The sequence below is a fragment of the Schistocerca nitens genome, chromosome 4, assembly GCF_023898315.1.
Source record: "Schistocerca nitens isolate TAMUIC-IGC-003100 chromosome 4, iqSchNite1.1, whole genome shotgun sequence".
NCBI classification, from domain to species: domain Eukaryota; kingdom Metazoa; phylum Arthropoda; class Insecta; order Orthoptera; family Acrididae; genus Schistocerca; species Schistocerca nitens.
The window spans coordinates 917,258,877-917,281,697 of record NC_064617.1 but is presented as its reverse complement, the minus strand read 5'-3'; the positions used below and the strand labels follow the sequence as shown (position 1 = coordinate 917,281,697).

The 22,821-nt window shown below is 39.3% G+C and overlaps 1 protein-coding gene across 1 annotated transcript in view; it reads right to left on the bottom strand.

Moving 5' to 3' along the window:
- LOC126253521 (uncharacterized) overlaps positions 1-9,074 on the bottom strand; it is a 234,646-nt gene extending 225,572 nt beyond the window's left edge. The window contains exons 1-2 of the mRNA XM_049954898.1: positions 8,957-9,074; positions 4,282-4,495 (exon numbers count right to left, since the gene is read on the bottom strand). Of these exons, the coding sequence (XP_049810855.1) occupies positions 4,282-4,300 (19 nt within the window). The 5' untranslated portion in view covers positions 4,301-4,495; positions 8,957-9,074. The remainder of the gene's footprint in view (positions 1-4,281; positions 4,496-8,956) is intronic.
- Between the last annotated feature and the right edge of the window lie 13,747 nt (positions 9,075-22,821).

The window sequence follows — 22,821 nt, the reverse complement described above, 5'->3', positions numbered from 1 at the left end:
AGTGTGCTGTGATGAGTATGTCCCCATACCCTACTTCCATACCAGTCAGGAATCCTTTGAATTGGTGGCAATTTGCACCACGATAAACAAAATGTGAAATCTTGGTGATGGCCAATCATTTTTAAGGCATCACTGTCGGCGGCTACAGAAATGAGTCTGTCCCACGACAAAGTCATATTGCCTACTGATAAACAAACAGCTTCAATAATAGCAAGTCCTATTGCGATGTAGTCAAGCATGACCACATCCGAGAGCTCCGTATCAACACTACACACAAATGTTGGAAGCTGAGCACAGTCAGCTATACGATGTGCGGCTAGAAAAAAACCGGACTGATGCTGGAAAAAACATTTATTTACAATTATTTACAATTTCATGTTATCTCCTTCAATGTACTCTCCTCCTCGGTCTCTACACCGCTCCATACGAATTTTCCACTGTTCATAGCAATGCTGCAGATCATTTTCGGTAAGTCCATACATTACTTCCGTCGCTTTTTCTTTTACTGCTTCAACAGTCTCAAATCTAGTTCCTTTCAAGGCTGACTTGACTTTAGGGAAAAGAAAAAAGTCACAGGGGGCCAAATCAGGTGAGTAGGGTGGATGATCTAAGATGGGAATGTTGTGTTTTGCCAAAAACGTCTTCACTGACAACGCACTGTGAGCTGGGGCATTGTCTTGGTGAAGGATCCATGACTTTTTTCTCCACAAATCGTTCCGTTTTCTCCGTAATCGCTCACGTAGGGTAGCCAGGACGCTAATGTAGTAATGCTGATTCACTGTTTGTCCCTCTGGTACCCAATCAATGTGCACAATCCAATTTTTTCAATGTTTGCATCAGTTTTTGCTGACAATGGTCTGCCAGTGCAAGTGTCATCACTGGTGTCTTCGCGGCCATCTTTAAATCGTTTAAACCACTCAAACACTTGTGTTCGCGATAAACAATCATCACCGTACACTTGTTGTAACATTACAAACGTTTCACTTGCAGATTTTCCTAGTTTGAAACAAAATTTGATGTTAACACGCTGTTCTTTCTGTACACTCAACATTTTCCGACGCACAGACAAAACGTCAACTACTTAAAACAGACGCCGCGGGCAGACTGAGTGCAGGAGGCCGATGAAACTCGAGCAGTAGGCGGAGCGAGAGTCACGTGACAGGCCACGCGACTTTCAGCCTTATTGCATTCGTTTTATTGTTTCACCAGTACTAGTCCGGTTTTTTTCTAGCCACACCTCGTACCTGTGCTGTCATCAAATGTGAGTAAGAATGCAACAAAGCTCTTGGCTTTTTCTAGAGCTGTCTCTCTAAAACCACTGCCATGTCCACGATTTGATGAGACACCATTTGCCTCAAACCACAAACCCCTTCCATTGCCTGCAGCTCCCTTGGAAAACTAACATTCTGCATGTGCTGCCATACAAGATTTTATCAGAATTCCAACTGGAAACTGCTTGCTAATCATTGCTATACTGCAAACTACTTTGTAGCTTGCTCAAACTGCTGCCTCCCTTACATTTTTTCCCAGTCATTCACCTGAAAAGCATAAACACATTACAGTACATGAGCTAATGCTGCATACTTCTGTAACATCTGTACTAAGAATTCTTTTCAAACTTACAGCTACTGATATCTGATTTTTACACCTGGCTACTAGCTCTCTGCTTGCTTCAACTTCTACTTGCTTGTAATGCAGTGGGTGAAGGTGTGTTTAATGTTGTTGCATGTTCTATATCTTAGCAGAATTAAATACTTGGCAACATTCAAGGCACTGCAGAAGTCCACTGATCTCAATAGAGGCATAGGACTTCCATAACTAACGACAGCTGTCACTGAACCCGCACTGTTGTGTCAGTTACAGCTTCATGTGACTAGGGGGCAATGAGGTCACTTTCCGAACCACAGGGGCTCCTGCTCTGTAGTGCACTGTTGGCACAGCTTCTGGCATGCAACAGCTACATGAGGAAACCCATTTCTTTTGAAGAAATGCCAGAAGTAATGTAAAGGAATAATAACTGCAGTAATAAGAATAAACATCTACATTGGTATCCATACTTGTACTAATTGGAGGGCACGGCAGAGGACACTTTCTACTGCACCACATATCCATCCTATTTCATTTGCACACAGAGTGCTAGATGAATGATTACTTAAATGCCTCTGCGCACAGTGTGATTAGTCTAATGTCTTATCTGTCCCTAATGGAACAATATGTAGGACACTGTAGTACGTACCTGGATACCTCGCTTAATACTGGTTCTTAAAGCTTTGTAAATACAGTTTCATGGGACAGATGACTTCTATCTACAAATATAAGCTAATTCATGTTTTTCGGCATTTCTGTGATGCTCTCTAATGGGACAGGCAAACTGGTGTGCATATGTTCAATATCCCGTTAGTCCTACATGAGCAATATTCTATGATGGGTCACAAGAGTGCCTTGTAAGCAATCTCCTTTGTAGACTGACTACATTTTTCCAGTACTTTACCAATGAACTGAACCATACCAACTGTTTTACATATGACTGTGTGTAGAATCTGATAGGGAATCTGCAGCGGGCCAAGAAGTAAATTGGGGCAGTACTCTTGGACCCTTCCTTGTAAAGGAATATTTGAAAACTGAGTTCATTATTTCTGATTTCAATTTGCTATCCTTAACTTCAGTTCCTACGTAATCCACAAAAGTCTGACCAATAACTTTGGTGCCACTAACAGCCTTTACATATGATCCAATTTTTTTAGATTTTGTGAAAGGTCTCTTGATAAGGTTCAGCTAGGGTACTTTTTGAAGGTTTTTTGCGTTGGACTGTCCACAGCAAACACGTTTCAGTCAGTGTAATTCTGTTTAAAGTCCTATGCTTTGTTTTATAGCCCTAGTGCTGTAGCCACACTTATTTTTATTTACAGAGACTGTATGCTATGCGAAGCCCCTTCCATCGTGAGCTGTTCCATTAGGTATATACTAGCAAATCCCTGATTGTTTAAAGAATTAAATTCCCAAGTATAAAACAACTTCAAAAGTCTCATTAATTTACAACAACATAAGGAAAAGATAGATTGCTACTCATCATAAAGATGGCACACTGAGTTGCACACAGGCACAATGACAGGACAGTTCCACATTTAGCTTCCGGTCAAAGCCTTCTTCAGAAAAGCCAAGACACACATTCATTCACACAAGCAAGCACACCTTATGCACACATAACCGCCATCTTTGGCAGTTCGGTCTGAGCACCAAACACCCATCACCATAGGACCTTGGAATGGTTCCATTCAAAAGTAATCACATGTGTCAAGAGGTTTGTACCACTGGGAGAGGTGACAATCAATTCCTGTTCCACAGAACATGGTCAGCCACTGAAAGTTCCACAACTGCACCCAATCCTGCACTTCCTCATCTGACTGAAACCGACGTCCATGCATGACTTTCTCCATGTCACCAAATATGTGAAATCCACACTGGGAAAGATCCGGACTGTACGGAAGATGTTGTAATGCTTCCCAACCAAATCGCTGAAGCATAGCCTTCACCGAATGGCAATGTGGAGGCGACCGTCATTATGCAACCGGATGATTCCATCTGACAACATTCCTGGGAGTTTTGGCTTTACGATGCATCACAGTTTCTATAAAGTGCCTTCATAGTGCTGCACACTGATTATCATTCCATGCTCGAGGAACGTGTCGGGCAGAGGGGACCTGCAATCAAAGTAGTAGGTCATCGTGACTTTCACAACTTGTGTGAACAGCTTTGGATTTTTTTAGTGGGGAAGATGTGTGCAGAGATGTGTGAGGTTTCCACTGCTGGTTTTGCCTTTTGTCTTTGCGCTGCTGGAGTGCTTTAAGACAGAATCATCCTGTTGCACAATAACACCTGCCCCCATACTGCCAATCGGACAAAGGTTACATTTCAGAGACTTGGTTGGGAAACGCAGCAACATCCTCCACACAGACCTGATCTTTCTCCATGTGAGTTTCATATCTTTGGCGTCCTGAAGAAAGACTTGTGGGCATCAGTTTCGGTTAGACAAGGAAGTGCAAGAGTGAAACCAGTTGCAGACCTATCAGTGACTGACTGCATTTCATGCAACAGGAATCTATCATCTTGTCTCCCAGTGCGATAACTATCTTAATGCATGTGGTGATTACTATTGAATGGAAACATTCCATGGTCCCATTGTGACAAGTGTTCAGTTTTCATTTGACATATGGTCTCAAGCACTACCAGCTTCATGCAAATTAATGACACACACGTAAGTAGATCATCTAATTTCCTTACGCTTATCACATAGCTGCATCACAGTTCTCCCAATGAATTGTTCTGTTGCTTCTTCTTGTGACCAGTATCTTCTCAGAGTTATCACTTATATAACAACTCTGTTTTGCCTTGGTCTATACCATATTTAAAGTTAGCTCAGCCTTTTCTGGCGCTTTTGTCTCAGATTGAGGCTCTACACCAATAATTAACAGTTTCACATGTTTCCATTTACAACCTGAAACAGGTATCATAGTGAAATTTTGTACATCATCTTTTTTAACAGGTTGCATGAGCATTTACTGTGCAAGTTAATCTAACAAAGGTAAAAGTATGTACAAGGGTTTGCACAGGTACATTCAGCAAAATGAAAACACAAATAAACAATATAGTGCTAATATGTCAAAATTGTTCTTCACCTGATGAGTGTCAGAGTGTCAAGAGGGAATGACTGCTATCAGCATGCTTTTGCAAAAGATCTCATTTTACCATCACAGTCATTACACAGTATACAATTTACACTTTCCACAAATTCTTCACAAGATTTTCAGATTAGAATTGCATTTCCAGACAAATAGATTTATATCTACATTCACACTCCGCAAGCCACTGTATGGTGTGTGCCACCACAGGATACCCTGTACCACTACTGATGACTTCCTTTTCATTATTCCCCTCACAAATAAAGTGAGGGGAAAATGACTGACTAATGTCTCTATATGAGCCCTAATTTTTCTATTATCTTATCTCTGTGGTCCTTCCGTGAAATGTACACTGGCGGCAGCAGAATTGTTCTGCAATCAGCTTCAAATGATCGATCTCTAAATATCCTCACTTACGTTCCTCAAAAAGTACGTCACCTTCTCTCCTGGGACCCCCATTTGAGTTACTGATGCATCTTCAGAATAATCACATACTGACTGAACCTACTGGTAACAAATCTAGCAGGCCACCTCTGAATTGCTTCAATGTCTTCCTATAATCTGACCTGGGGGGGGGGGGGGGGGGGGGGGGGATGGAATCCCAAACACTCGAGCAGTAATAAAGAATGTGTTGCACTAGTATTCTATAAATGATCTCCTTCACAGATGAGTCACTTTCCTAAAATTCTCCCAATAAACCAAAGTTGATTATTCGCCTTCCCTTCTACAATCCTTGGTATGTTTGTTCCAGCTTAGATCACTCTACAACATTACACCCCCCCCCCCCCCCCAATTTAAATGATGTGACTGTGTCAAGCAGCACACTACTAATGCCGTATCATTATAGGAGTGTTTTTCCTAGCCATCTGCATTAACTTAATAAGATTTCTACATTTAGATCTAGCTGACATTCGTCACATCAACTAAAAGTTTTATCTGGATGGTTACCTCAAAGTATCTGACTGTTGTGACTGATACTGACTTGTCATTAAAGGCACTGTCACAAATTATCAGATTTTTCGTCACATTACATTGTCTTTAACAAGAGTTGGTCAGCAATATTCACACCACGTGCTGAGTGTCTGAGTTCTTTATGCCTTTTGCAACAATTTTCTACCAAGGCCCTCTCAGTTTCTGGACACAGGTTCCTCCACCATACATATACTTATTTGGAACATCTTGTATAACAGCACCATTCAAAAGAAGTTCAAGACATTATCGACTAAGTCAAATATATATCAGCACTCTTCCCTAATGTTTACTTGATTCTGCTTCACTCTTAACGACATAATTCCGTAGATAATGAAGTACTGGACTTTCACTGTTGAGGGGTTCTCTGTCCGGTCAGATATATGGGGTCATGTTCCACACACAAATACTCAGTTTACAAAGTGGCAATATGAATCCAAAAAGAATCCTTTGCTCTGTACTGGAGTTGTGCTGTTTTGAAACTTCATGTCAGATTAAAACTGTGTGCCAGACCAGTACCAAAACCTGGAAGCTGACCTTTTGTGGGAAACACTCAGACTGAGTGAGCTATCCATGCATGACTCATGACCTATCCTCACAGCTTTACTTCTGACAGCACCTTAATCCTACTTTCCAAACTTAACAGCTCTTCTGTATTCCTAACTCCTGAAGGAAAGGGGAAGAAAGGATACCATGAAGAAATGTCTTACGAGATTTTTTTCAGAATGACTCTTCCAGTCTGCAGAGGAATGTGTGTGTTGTTGAAAGATGGGGGGGGGGCTGTAGGCAGGTGGTGCTGGCACAAACATAGTCGCGGCCAGAGACCTCGCTGAACTATATTACCTTTGACTAGATACATATCCTTTGTATTAACTGACAATTCAGTGTGAAAAATACTTCAAGTCATGAGATTAAAACCACTGGGTAACAAGAGAAAGACACTTGAGTTTAGGTAGGCTGACAGTAGGCTTATCACATGTCCAGGATTAGCCCAGACAGTCTTGGTTTGTTAGTGCTATCCGGTATAATGCCCAGGGTTTGAAAATTTCATGACTGGCAACACCTTTTTTAAAATTTTAGACCTATATGTTTGACATTGCATGTTTAAATATTGTCCTACAGCAGTGACTCTCTATTGGATTTTGGAGCAAGCACTGACATTGATGGGAAGGCATGGCTACCAGTTTTGCCACAACTTTTCACTTACGGTTACTCGTCTGACAAAACAAGAGGCGCAAAGTGTTTATGTCATTTTAAAAGCAAAGTAACTCTCTACACAAATCTGATGATTTGGCAATGGGCAAAAGAAACTGTGTGCATTTAATGTAAACCTGAAACAGAAATACACATTTTTGAAATTGTGTAATGATAGTAACAATGGCTGTGTTAACTGCACACTACATACTGGACAACTTTCTGTGGCACACAAAGAAAAGGGTGAAGTTAAAGATCACACGAAATGATTTAAACATAGGAGTGCTATTAATGCTACTCCTTCAGTGAATGTAAGAGATTTCTTTAAAGGTCACATATTCACACCACAGTGCTTGAACTCAGTTCCAAAACATCAGACAGCACATGCAGTTACTACCACACAATAGATTCATGGTGGGAGAGAGAGCCTCCATGGTATACAATTTCCGGAAAGATATTTATGAAATAACAGCTACTTCTGGGCAACAGATATAAAATATAGCACAAGGCTGTAGATAGAAAGACACTAAATGACACACATTTGGTTACCATAGCTTATTATTACGGAAAGATCTCTCACAGAAATCAAAGCAATTTTGGTCATATGTTAAGGTTGTTGGTGGCACCAAAAGATTCAGAAGCACATAAAGTATAAGTTTCACAACAATGTAAAAATGAGGGGTTTGCTGCTCAAATAGAATGACTTGTCCACCAATTATAGTGTCTGATTGCCTAACCTAAATTCCTCAGAATTACCTGATTTAATCAGACTAAATTCCATTACTCTTGTTTTACTACACTTTAGGTTCATCTTACAATCTCTTTTCAAAAATGCTATCCATTCCGTCCTGACAGAATTACATCATGAGCAAACCTTAAAGATTTTATTTCTTTCAACTCCTTTCCCTTTAAAAATTTCTCCTTTGTTACCTGCACAGCTTGCTCAATGTCTCACACCCTTCTCCACTACAGCTACCATTTCATGTTCTCCGACTCCTACAACTGCAATTATGGTTCCAGTATAAGTCGCAAATAACATTTTCTTCCTTCTTTTTCTTGTGCCTTTTTTTTTACACACTGTTGCACAGTCAGCACGGTTATGAACAGATTTGGCATGGTTAATGTGAGTGGTGGTTGGATGCACTTCCTGTCACCACTCCTGTTCCATCTGTCCCTGGAAACATTTACAGTTTAAAATCTGACTTCAAAATCTCTGTCTTACCATTGTACAATCAATATGAAACCTTCCAGTGTCCCCATGTCTCTTCCATGTATAAAACTTACTTTCATAATTCTTAAACAAAATGTTAGGCTAGCTATGATTAAATTAAGCTCTGTGTAAAATATTACCAGACAGTTTCTCTTTCAGTTCTTTCCCCCGGTTCATATTATCCTACTGTTTTTTCTTCTGTTCCTTTCGCTAATACCGAATTATTGTCACCAATCCCAATTACATATTTGTCTCCTTTAACTACATAAATAATTTCTTTTATTTCAACAAATATTATTTCAGTCTCTCCATCGTCTGCAGAGCTGTTGGTATATAAACTTGTACTACTGCAGTGGGTGTTTGCTCCATGTCTATCTCTATTAACATTTGGAGCTTCGTCAAACTTCTATTCAACATTTATTTTGAGCACCAGGGTGTAAGACAAATATGTGCCGTAAGTGATCTGGACAAAAAATTGTGTTAACAAAATGCTAAACTATATACGCTGAACTTCAGAGCAGGTCACTAAGGATTGCACTTTGAGTGGTTTTCTAAGGCACTGCTAAAAATCATGCGGTTTATGGATAATATGACACACGTTTCCGTTAACTATAAAACAATAAATTCTTATTTTATGACTAATGCTGTTTACGGAGGATTTTACATCATATAATCACAAAATAACATTTGTATGGAGAACGTCAAAAATTAAGCATTGAAAAGAACAGTTTACAACAGACGCGGCAAGTATTACTTGGAGCAGGATAATAACAATATGCTCTTAATATTTATAACACCGATGTTTTGTATTTGTCACTGTACAAGAAATACTAAATATCGGATTTAATTCATTACCCGCAACTGATTTACATTCACTGAACTAAACATTTTAAGTCATACGTACACGACATTTACGAAGCGATGTAAATAATGTTTTGACAATTTTACAACAAAACAATAACTGTTGTCAACACAAATCGCGCTCAATTTCACAATATTTTATTTCTCATTTGTGAAGGTTCCAAACAAAGTTTGAATTTTTAATATCTTTGACCTCACCAAAGATCATCTTGCATATCGTGGATCACAGTCTAACATAACAGTCGCGACACTTCGCCTAGATTTTGTTGCCTTCAGCGCCAGCAGCGCCCCAAGCGGCCGGTAGGTTGAACTGTGAGTTCGGCGCGATCGTGAAATCGAATAGTGACTGTTTATTTTGATTTACACAATGGTTTCTACCATCGGGAGCGTTTCTAGCGCAATAAATTGCAGCAGCAATAGGAAGAAGACACCACAGCTGTCTTTTTCAGGTTTCCTAAGGATCCTGAGAGGTATATACCATCATGTTACTAAAGTGTATCGTCAGGATTCACTTGCAAACTGTATGTGTATAAATGATGAATGTTTTGTTTTAGGAGCAAAAAATGGCTAGTTAATAGCAGACGAGAAGACCTTATGAAGAAAGACCCGGTTTACCTGTATAATAATATTAGGTTTTGTTCGCTACATTTCGAACAAAACCAGTTCATGAACGCAGACAATAACAAACTCGTGTGGAATGCAGTACTCACACTATTTGACATTCCAAATAAGGCACCTCAACTGACGATGAAGAGGAAACTGCCACAAAGGTTCGACAGTCAATCTAAAGCTGTAAAACAGTCCTATGACACAGAAGCAGCCAGTTCAACTCTCCATGTTAGTGCCAGATTCGTGAGAATCATCAACACAGACCTGCTTTGACGTTGAAGTGGTTAGATTAAGTGCAGCTGTTCGTGTCTTACAAAATCGTGTGTAGTGTCAGAATGTGCAGATCGCTAGACTTCGAGCGAAACTATTATGGGACAAGGAAAGTGCCTACAGACAGACTGTTTGAAAATTATTCAAATATTTGGTTTTGCGTGAAATGTAATATAATCAGCTCATTATAATGTTTTCAGCATATTTCTCCCACTATTTGTTAGTTGCTTGTCCCACTTAGAATAATATAAAGATGAAGGTCGTACTTGTGGCAACAGGCGACAATGACAAACACAGTAGGCCTACAGAACGATAAACGAGCTGTCCATCGCTTTTGCATGTAGAGGTACATGTCTGTGCTTCTTACATGTGATTCTGTGTGTTTATATTCTTTTGATATCGACGTGGTAAGCTGCAATTCTGTCCAATGTCACAAGTGTTTCTTCACGAATGTGTTGTAGCGTGCCACTATATTCATGGTTTTTGTCCATACTTGGGCTTATTTTAGAATCATTTTTAGAAACATATATGCCTTCTGATACTACACAAACTCTTGGAGGAAAGAAACTAACTCGAATAATTCGGAAATAACGTAGGAAATGGATGCAAACAAACATTATGCTTACGACGCATCTGACGTTCACCTTACCTGCCGCTTGGAGCGCTAGTGTCGCTCCACCTGTCAAACGGCAACAACTTTTACAGCAGTGAGTGTCGCGACTGTTATATTAGACTGTGTCGTGGATTAACAACCAAATACCAGGCAGCAAGATATGAATTTGTAGGAGAGACAAAAAAAAAAAGATATCAAAAATATTGAACCGTTTCAAAGACGGGCAAAATATGTGTTGAAGCACAACAATTACATTTGAGATACACCAAAATGTTTAACAAAGAAAAGTGTCTTCAGATGGCTTGTGCCAATAAACGTCACTTACCTGTTGTTCGTTTGTCAAAGAGTCCTGTGCAACTCACAGCCTTTACTGTGACCTTGGTGACTAAAATGAAAATACCTAGATCATTCTGTAAATATTATTATGTTATTGAATTGCTTCAACCTATAGTCTTTGCAATTTCTGTTTCAATCAATTGATTCTGGGAACAGGACAGCAATTCGATGTAATCATTACACAGCTGTATAATGATAGTAGGTAAACTACAGTTACTTTTAATTTAAAGTTAATGTTTTGTTATCATAAAAGAAGTGGCAAAACCATTACACTTATGAAGAGGATACAAATGACCTATAGCATAAGAGGAATGTCAGTTGTATTGAAAAAAAAAGACAAGAAGCAAGTCTGGCATTAGGAATATAGAAAATCACCAAGAAATACAGGCAAACAATATTTTACTTCTTCTACTAATGTAATACGAACTCAAGCGTTTGAAAGTGTAAAGGGCTGTTGCCAGGAGGACTATTAAAAACTGGATGAGTTAAATGAAGTATACAAAGACGAATTTTTCACTAAGTTTTGTTTAAGTGGGTACAAAGAAATTCAAGATATGATATGTAATGAATCAAAAACTATAGCTCTAAATGCTGCAAAGACTATATGACATATGTCTGGGCTTACAGGTAGTATCTGAAAGGGACAGAAGTCGAAGATTGTCAGACATTTTTCTCAACTTATGATTAGTGTTAAGAGTGTGCACTATATTCAGGAAAAAATTCTTCTAATTAAAACTTTTGAGCAAATAACAGGCACTCATACTAACAGGCCATCTAATTTTGATTAAAATGAGAAATAATGACAAACTGACTTCAATCAATAATTCGCCAAAAAAGTCATTACAGCATTTTGATGATTCACACTTAAATGTTAAAATGCTTTGTGAAATGTTAAGAAAATATATTAAAGATAAAAATGAGGAAGCTCTTACTATAAAATATAGCATTCTTTAATCAAAAATGTAGATTCTCATTCTGAAAACCTAAAAGCGATGTGTGTGAAACCAAATTTGCAAGTAGTCCAGATGACACCTACACAATCGAATATTTACTTCATATGAAACAGGCTGACAGATATTTTGAAATGATAAGAAAAATTTTAGATGAAGTTAAAGACAATGAGACATGTGCTGTCGTAGGGGAAGTTGTACAATCTCAGGATAAATCCAGGGGTAGCTAACCAAGGGACAGCCTAACCATGGCCTAACTTGGAAATCGACTTTTATGAGGCCATTTTATTCCCCCTTTAGTTATTGCTGGAATAGTGTTTCCACATAGTTAAGTCGGCAACAACTGAAGAGCATGCTGGGTATTTTCGCATCGTCACCTACAGAAAATTAGTGTCTATCATGAACTACAACCTTTCCATATAGCAGAACGATTGACTTGAGGGTACTTTGAGGCTGGTCGATGAAGTGATTCAGTTGAACAGCGTAGCAGAAAACATGAAAACTGATGCAGCGTCATTCAATGAAAGATTAGTGCAAAACACGAAACTTGCATTTACTATATAACGATATGTCTTACAATTACTTAAAGAATCAGTAATTTCTTGTTTGACCAGCAAGAGACATCCCTAAATTTCGGAATGAAACATGGGCAAAACATATGCTAGTTTCAGTTAACAATCAACTTTGCTGAGATCAACAAACATACAATTTTTTTCCTTTCTTTTTGTTGAAGCACAAACACATAAATATTATGTCCAGAGGTTACACAATGGTGGTGCCTCGTCATGAAATGCAAGTTCTAAGTTGTGTAAAAAAAAATACACGATTTGTGTATAGTTGTCAACAGAAGGACGCCACAGTCAGTTCTGTTCAGATACACCATTTCTAGGCCAGATAATATTCCATCAAATGTACTGTCAGTAGTCACCTAATAAAGTAGTAAGTGCGAAATTCGGTCCGCTTTGCGAAATAGTTGGTTTTCTTCAGAGTTGTAACAAATTTTGATAACATAGACATCATGGAGTTTAATTTGACTGACAATTCTGAGAGGTATTACTGGCTACCTCTTGCTGGTCTATTTATGTCTTAGAATTATTAATTCATTACAGCAGCAATGGGTGTTCTACAGAAAGTACCTATGCAGAATTACTGAATATTATTCGTTCACCAACTTTCGCAATTCTTTGGCATATACAAAATCCAGTTTATACGACGGGTAAATTATTAATAATCATATTGGGGACATACCTGAAGAATAAGATGCCAACATTTACAATGAACCACCACAGTCTTTTTTTATATTGCTGGGATAGAGGTGTACCTATGGTACATACACAAACTGGAGACTGCTGTTATTGTGTCACTCTAAATGTCTGGAGAACAGAAACTATTTCATAAATAATTTTTGCTTGTGCAATCGTCTCTAGGAGCTATATGTTATCTCGAGGGACAGGGAAGTAACTAGAGACTTGACACCTTCACTGTGTTCTTCCTTCTTTTCTACGATCGTCTCAGTTTAAAACTGTAAATATTTATTTCAGAATAAAAATACTTATTCTGAAAGGTGAGAGAATTAGCAGAGTTGCAGATGGTGTTGGTTCAAAAGCAGCATGACAAGAACTAGAGAAGGGGGGAAGACCTGCACCACTTAAAAGAACAGCATAAAGCTCCGAATTAGGATTAGAAAATAAAAATTTAAACAATTGATTTCAGAATAAAATATATAATCCATACACATTTGTTGATTTTATTTTCATTTGATTACATCAGAGTACTGAAATACTAAACAAAAATGTCTCTTGTCTATCAGTATCAATGAAGTCTCGAATGCACAGAATGACAGCACCAGAGGCATCGTATCTGAGTCTCAGTAGTAGTTGATTAGTTGGTGGAACAGAGACGTTTCTGAAAGAAAGAAAAGACTGACATGAGACAATTTGTGTGATAATTCAAGAGAAATTTAAAAACATAACTTTTATGATTGTGTAGTAGGTGGTGCATAAGGTCATAGTGTTAGTGTTTTGTATGTTTGTATTTCGATTGCTATGGGTTCATTTACCGATTGTCATTTTTTATTTGTAGTTCACTGTTGCTACTTGAGTTTACATTTTGTCATTTGGAGATAGTCTGGAGCTCGTGGACACTAGAAAATGGAGTGGCAAGTGGAGAAGTCGGAATATTTCCGATATTCGAGGTAAATAGTCCCCTTCTGACTGAACACACAGACTCCAACTGTGTTCCCACTTTTGGAAACATTCTTGGAAGTTCTTTCCTGAAGTGTGTTAAGGATTCTTTCCATATTTGACTGTCAAATCGCTTCCCTTTAAGTGTAAATTTCAGTTTAGGAAACAGGTAGAAGCCCACAGGATCCAAATCAGGGGAATGTGGGGGCTGTGGAAGCACAGGAATTTTGAATTTCGTCAAAAATTCAACGATGGAGTAGGCACGATGAACTGGAGCATTGTCATGGTGTAGCACTCAACTCCTGTATTCCCACAATGCAGGCGTTTTCTTCCACACCTTTTCGTGCAAACGCTCGAGGACAAATTTGTAGTATTCCTGGTTAACTGCCTGTCCTCCAGGGGTAAATTCAGGATGCGCAATACCGGTAGAATCCAAAAAAATCAGCAACATTATCTATACCTTCGACCCACTTTGCTATGCTTTCTTCGATCGTGGTGAACCCGGAGCATTCCACTGCAAAGACTACACTTTGGTTTCAGGATCATGTCCATATACCCACGATTCGTCACCTGTAATTACCATATTTAACAAATCTAGGTCATTTTTAGTCCGATTAATCAGTTCTTGGCATGCTTCATGTCGGTATTGTCTCTGGTCACTTGACAAGACTTTTGGAATGAATTTTGCGGACACTCGATGCATGTTCATATTCTCAGTTAAAATTGACTGAACAGCATATAAACTTAAATTAAATTGATCAGCCAACTCCCTAATTGCAAGTCTACGATCAGATCACACTAAGTTGCGAACTTTCACATTTTAATTCGTTTTTGAGGTGGAAGGACGGCTGGACCGTGGTTCATCTTCAAATGATTCGCGGCCATTTTTAAATATCTTGAACCAGGCAAAAACATTTGACTGGTTCATAAAATTATCTCCAAAAGCTGTTTTTAATAGTTCGTAACTCCCAGAAGTTGATTTCCCAGTTTTAAAACAAAATTTCACGCAAACTCTTTGCTCCATCTTTACGTCTATTTTCACACAGACAGAATCTGGCAGCACTCAGCCTGCTGCCACAACGAACTGAATAAAGGAAACGCAGTTTGCTGTCAGAGGGCGTTCAATGAGAAGGCAATGACTCACTCCCCACCCTCCGCGTACCTGCTCGACAAACCAGTAAGCAGTAGCGGATCCATTCTTAAAAATTTCCAATCACACTTCTTATTCTGCTGTTGGAGTTTGATAATGGGATGACAGCAGCATAGGCACCGAGAAACATTTGTGCTGCGTAGCGAGATAATGCCATTGGACAGAGCACATCAAGAAAATGATTTTCACGTTTTAAGGAGGACTGTCTGGACATTAGTGACTCTGCATTCAGGAAGACATTTGGCGTTTGATGAAGATCATTTAAAAGCACTAATCCACAATGATCCACGTCAGTGTACTCGAGAACTGGCAGATCTGATAAACTGTGATCATTCGACAATTGTAGGACATTTGTATGCAATGGGGAAGGTTCAAAAATGGGGTGTATGGGTCATGCATGCTCTAAGCCAAAATCACAAAAATCAGTGGTCGCTCATGTGTGCATCTCTGGTTACTTGTCATAAATTGGCTTGTAAATAACACTAACCATTACTATCCTTTATCGTTACTAGTTACGAGAAATTGTGTCTTTATGATAACGTTAGGAAACGAAAGGAATGATTGAGCCCAAACAAAGCAGCACCTCCTCCTCCTCCTCCCCCCCCCCCCCCAAAGATTCACACACATCCACAAAAGCTAATGTTACGCCTCTGATGGAATACCAGCTGTGTGATGTACTATGAATTGCATCCCTAAAGTGTAACCATCACTGCTGACATTTATTGTCAACAACTGAGACATCTTTCAGGCACAATCCAAGAACAATGACCGGAAATACTGCGTGAAGTGATGTTACTCTCTGAAGTGTTCATGGGGCTGTGATCTTAATATTTTCGCTAAAAGATGAAAAGTTGTCCCAATGGGAGATAAGCATGAACAATATTTTCTGCTATAGATGAGGCTGAGTAAACTTGAGCCACTAGTGTACTAACAAGATTTTTACTATACTAAAAATCAAATGTTGTTGTCTAGTGCTGAAAAATGAGTTAATACAAGTCGCACCCACCACTGGTGTGATTTTTCGATTTAGTTAGGCCTATTGTGGCACTGTGTGCTAAGTGAAACGAAGTAGTTCTTTCTAACGCCGCAGCAGTTGTAACATAGCGGTACACCAGAAAAATGGAACCTTTTTTCATATGAATTATTTTTTTATGCATGTAGCTTGAATAAATAACATGACAGTCACAGAGTACTGATATCAAATGCATATTGCTGTAAATAAACAGTATATGCTACAAAACATAGAAATATTCTCATCTGTCACTCATACATTGTAGTTTTTCACCTATGAGTCTAAAAAAACGAGTAATCAGATGTAAAATCACAAATTTTTTTAAAAACTTCCAAAATTTCCATACATTGTCTCAATCGCATTTCTCATAAAAAATTGTTTTTCAAGGAGATGACTATACTCCATTCACCATAAGAATAAACCTGAAGTAAACAAATACAAACGCGATGATTGGTCAGCAGCTGTAGCTCTTGTACACTGGTGTTGTTCCTCTCTTGGAAGTAGGTCCAACTTATGTATTAGACATCTTATTACTGTCACTATAAATGACACTTCAAGACATTCTGATGTATTAACATCCATCAAAGATTTTCCTTAATCATATAATTTTTTTCCGAAATTCGAGTACAGTCACAATCTCTGTAAGCACTGCTCATGCTCTCATTGTCTTGCTGTTCAGATGTACAGCGAAAACGAATGATACTGCTTCCTGCTTCGCAGGATACATGGGTACAGAACACTGTTAATGGCTAAAAACAAGTTGTTCTTAATGTTTTTTACATAATTATAGAGAAAAATCAGCTTTTACGTTTTTCAAGAATTATTATGTAATAACTATTAGGGATCGTATTTCGGATATATTCGTGGCATGACCAGAAGTGTCGTAGATTGCTGATCGGGTGGGCTGGTGGGCAGAGGTTTGTAACCCATTATTATCTACAATTTTTTTGTTCAGTTTGAATATCTAAATCATTTAAATATGAAGTTTATCAAATGCACATCTTCTAGTTCCAGTTACATACCCCACACAGAATTCTGGTTTTCATTGTAAATACACATTCTTAATTATCGATATATTATAAAAATTGTTAAAGATTTTGAAGTTAAGAAAACATTACATAATTAAATTTTTTGGAGAAAAATGAAAAATCAAATACTCTTTCTTTGAATATGCCCATCGTTTTATAGGACATGTGGTCTCACATGAGCTGGACTGATATGCTTCGTAGAAACATGGAAAACAATTTTCATGTGGTGGAGCACAAATGATTAATTTTTACAGTTGTCACCTTAACACTGCAATCTGAACCCAATAAAACTGATGTGGAGCCCAATTAAGGGATTTGTCGCGAGAAATAACACGACATTTAAGCTGCCAAACTTACTGAAAACAATGCATAAAGATTTGTGACATGTCACTGCTGAATGATGGCGAAATGCAGAACAGCGCATCATAAAAGAGGAGGAGGAAATGTGGACTTTTTGTTGGCTTTGGAGTCTGCTACTGATCGCCTCGTTATCAACGTAGCAGTACTGAAATGTACCACAATCCTCGGAGTCTGATGTGGAAGAAGTTCAGAGATTACCAGACGACTGACTGTAATACCTTCAGTGTCTTCAATATTTAACTACATGGTGAAATCCCAGCATTGCGCTCTTATAGCGCATATAATTCATGCAGAAAAATTAAACTTGTTAAAGTGAGGAATTTTCATCACACTCGTTTTTAATTACTGTACTGTGTTAGCTAAGGTCAAGAGCATGTTATGTTTTCCAACAGATCACCTAAGAAGCGTATCGTCTGAGTTTTACCATTATTTCCTTCTGTTCAAAAATTAAATGACATTCAAGGCTATATTGTTCACTACTCGTCTCTTTTTACGTCCTTACTACAACTATTCACGTCACTGCAGGTTAGTTGGACCATGTATCTAGCCAGTGCTTCCTAAGTTAAATACAGTGTAAAGACATCCTGTATAATCGCTGAGTCGATGTACACATAATACACAGCATAAAACCTATCCTCATTATTCTACTTGACTGTACTCGAGACAGCTTGGCGTCTGCTCCGCCTGAAACGAAATCCAATGAGTTTCCAGCAAATGTGGAAGAATACATAGGGTAATGTTTACAAGAGGTTTATTCTTATAATGAATACAGAATATTTTTGGTAACTTAACTAACATCTTCAGATCTCAGAATGGACAAACCGAACGAAATATGCCTTAAGTCATAAAGTTATGTAAAAACTGCTATAGGGGTACTTTAAAAAATGTTTTGCAGGAAATTAACATACCACTCCTAGTATTAAAAATGCACTTGCAGTGTACATGACCGTTGTCCCATTGTCTATAACATTCTTATTTTGAATCTCTGGGTAAAATGTGTTACGCACATTACGTGATGTCCTGGAAAACAAATAAGAAATAAGAAATTTCTATTTAGAAAAAGGCTAATTTGTTGAGTGTACCATGTTATCTGTAACAGTAACTGAAACAAAAAGCATGTACTGTGTCGTAATTTTTTTCTTATTTTTATATACTGAAGCTTCTATGTAATCATTTCTGTTACAGTCAGTAGCTGCAACCAGAGATTTGCTAATCTAAATGAAGAAGCAAATCAGAAATGTTTGCTTTTAGTTAACAACACATAATGGTAGTATGATTATTCAAAATAGTAATATATTTGTAGTGAAACATACCTACTTAGCTGTACTTGAAGTCAATAGTAAAACATCAAATGTATATATAACATTTTCACACTGGCTAACTTGTCCCGTACTAAAGATATATGTACGCTGGGTGACACATGACTCCCAAATACCCATATTTACAGCAGTTCTGACCATTGCATTCACATGCAAATGGCAAGTTAATGTTTACCAAAAATGCCGGTAGCTGGCGTTATGTTGCATAAGTGATAAGTATGAGAAAATATTTTCATTTTCCTCCTTTTTCTTTTTTTGAAAAACAAGTAGATTAAAATTACGTTAAAGTATAATGCAAACGAAAAAGGATATGAAACCTCATTACAAAGTATGCAATTTAAAAATATTGTAAACATCATGTTAATAAAACAGATGATGCAAACAAATACTGTGATTTATTACACAACATAATTCATGGCAAAGTGTTTTTATTGTTTGGAAAAATTACCCAGTGTGACGATATTGTATATACATTTTATGTGCAGAGTCTTGTACCGCAAGCAAGCAAGGGCGAGGATGTTGTTATGGGTGCCTGTATCCTCTTTCTACAACACAAATTTGCACATGGATTGATACGGTTCTTTATTTTCAAGTACTGGGAACATTTACTTACCTAGAATAGAGTCTATGTTTTGTGGTAAAAGCTCATCAGCAACAGTCCGCTTGCAGACTGATGTAATATCCATATCCAGACTGATGTAATATCTATATCCACATCCATATTAGTAATCTTGCTATTACAAACTTTAGTTTCTCACTGCTAGTAGTGTACAGTTCAGGTTGAGGTAAATTAGCCCCTCTATAGCAACTGATCTGTTTGCTATGTACTGCAGCCTGTGAGTAAACTGACAGACACCAACCCGGATTATTGAGTGAGGCTCTCAGGTCAGCAGCAGCGGATTAAATGCTTGCTGTCGATAGGGTGTTGGTGGCATGTTGCTTGTGGGTGTGTTTCTGGCCTCTCCCATCATCGGCGCGCTTGATCCAGCGCCTACTGATCGATCTTGGCGCTTCATCTTTGCCGACCGGTGTGCTGGCGACTGCTTACCCAGCACAATCCTCCACCCTGAAATGCCACACCGTTTTCGCGAAGGGATAATGTGAATGACAATGGGAGTGGGGCAGGGGCCTGATGCTGGACATAGAGATGAGTCGGTGGCTGTGACTGCAGAGGATGGCGTACTCTTGACCATCCCTCACCACCTGACTTGTGAGGCAACGGGGACATCTTCCAAAAAACCGCTGCTGGAGCACACATCCGGGCCTGAGGGCGTGTCTTGGGGCGACGACGACGAGGCCTGTCCACGTCCATCGAGTCAGCGATGTAGGTCGCATGGTCTCGTGAGGCCGTGAATCTGTGGGAAGAAAAACAGCACAATCAAGGGGGAAATGACACGCACGAATCTGGTTCTGGTGGCGGCGCCGCAAACCATCGAGACCTGCAATCAAACACATGAAAGAGCCAAGACGTTCCTGGATCACACCTCTTTCGCAGCGCCCACAGCTGCCATAAGCCTTGAAAGAACAAGATCGTGCGGCTCAAAGCGATACTTGTGGACCATTGGAGGCGCTGGATGCTGCGGTAGGTGTAGCAAGTGCAGCAGCGTCCGATGGCAGTGGTCATGCAGAAGTTCCACCACTGATGGTCCATCTCGTAGGTGGGGGGATAGGAGGCGAGAAGGAGTTGCAGCGCCTGTTCCGCGTATGGGTGGTGCAAAGCTTGGCCATCTGTTGTTTAAAAGTGCAAAAGAAGCGTTCTGCTTCTCTGTTGGACAGGGGATGAATTCGAGCACTTGTTAGATGACGAATGCCATTTCATTCACAAAACTGTTCAAAGTCACGTGAAGTGAACTGTGGTCCATTGTCCGACACAAGTGCTTCTGGCAAACCTTCTCTGCAAAATATGGAGGATAACACCTGAATGGTGTTTCGTGATGTGGTAGAAGCCATAGGCATGGGAACTTGTTAGACAAGTCTACCACTATGAGCCAATGAGTTTTCCAAAATGATCATTCAAAGTCTATGTGCACTCATTGCCATGAGGATTGAGTCTTAGGACAAGCTGAGAATGTCTGAGGTGGAGCAAATTGGTATCCTACGCATGTGCGACACTGTGACATCATCTGTTCAATGTGGGTGTCCATGCCCTGCCAAGTACAATGCTGGCGCGCTAACTGTTTAGTGTGAACAATTCCCCAATGTCCTTCGTGAAGCAGTTGTAACACATATTTTTGAAACACTTTGGGAATGAGTACACACGATTGTCCACTGTCAGATTGTACTAAGATCACACCTTGTTGTACTGAAAGGTTACTCCAATGAGCAAAGTATCGGCTCACTGTTGAGTTCTGAATATGGCTCAATGAGCGAGGTCAAGGGATGCGAATGTAATGCAACAAAATCTTCAGATCAGGATCACCTTCTGTGGCCTGTGCAATTTTTCTGTAGCACAAGGGAAAAGATTACAGCAATTCGGAGTCCTGCGAAACGATCTGGCAACAAGATGCGGCAGATGCATCAAAATCAGAGTCTGGGCCACTCAGAAGGTGAGATAGGGCATCTGCATTGCCTTGCTTTGCCTAAGTCTGCACACAAAGCAACAAAGCCCAACGCTGCAATTTTTTAGCAGTGCGTGTAGGTGCTGGCTTTGACAGATGAAACAAGCACTGATAAGGCTTGTGATCTGTCACTACAAAGAACTTGCGACCATACAAATAGTAATGGAATTTGGTAACACCATACACAGTAGTGAGATCCTTTTTTTTTACTATTTGAGAATAATTACACTGAGTTTGAGTTAGCAACTTTGAGGTAAAAGCAATACGTATGTCTTGTGCACCAATTCAGTGCAAAAGCACACTGCCGATTCTGTAGGTAGAAGCGTTGACTTGCAAAACTACTGGCTTGGCAGGGTCAAAATGGACTAAATATCTGTCACTGTGCAAGGCATTTTTGAGTTTCTGAAATGCGTCGTGACACTTTTTGGTCCACACGATAGGCACATTTTTCCGACGCAAGCGATGCAGTGGAGCCGCTGTATGAGCGGCATTCGGTATGAACCGAATGTATTATGTCATCTTACCTAGTACTGACTACAGCTCAGACATTGCGAGGAACAGGCAGGTCACGGATTGCAAGCAAATGAGATTGGAGAGGGTTCACACCATGACTGTTTACCACATGACCTAAGTACTGTAGTTCAGTTTGAAAAAGGACACACTTTTCAAGACGACACTTGAGTCCTGCTTCTGACAACATTCGAAAAAGAGTACACAAATTGGCAGTGTGTTCAGCTGGTGTACTACCTGAGACGACAATATTGTCAAGGTAGTTTGAGCAAAATGGCACTTTTGCAGTCAGCTGTTCCAAGTAACGTTAAACAATGGCGGGTGCGGAAGCACTGGCGTAGTGCAAACGCAAATACTTGGACAGTCCTAAGTGTGTATTTACAACAAACACTTTCTGCGAATTTTCATCATATAGAATTTGTAAATAGGCATCACGCAAATCTATTTCAGAAAAGTAATGTCCTGCACCATATCTGTCAATGAGTTCATCAGGGCGAGGTGACAGATAAGTGTCAACTGCTGTCTGTGGGATCACGGTAGACTTGAAGTCAACACAAATAAGAATGCGACCAGAAAGCTTAGGCAACAAAACCAGAGGCCATGCCCATTGAGTAGCTTGAATGGGAGAAATTACACCATTATCTTGCAGTTCCTTTAATTCACTGACTACTATGTCTCTGAAAGCAATTGGAACATTGTCTTTCAATGTAACAGGCACTACAAATTTATTAGCTTTTCCCATTCCTTCTGGAAATAGTTCAGGAAATCCTTGTACGTATTTTTGTTCAAAAGCAGACACTGAATGTACGGGGGCAGTTCAATTAGTAATGCAACACATTTCGTTTCTCGGCCAATTTTCGTTGAAAAAACCGGAAATTTCTTGTGGAATATTTTCAAACATTCCCGCTTTGTCTCGTATAGTTTCATTGACTTCCGACAGGTGGCAGCGCTGTACGGAGCTGTTAAAATGGCGTCTGTAACGGATGTGCGTTGCAAACAATGGGCAGTGA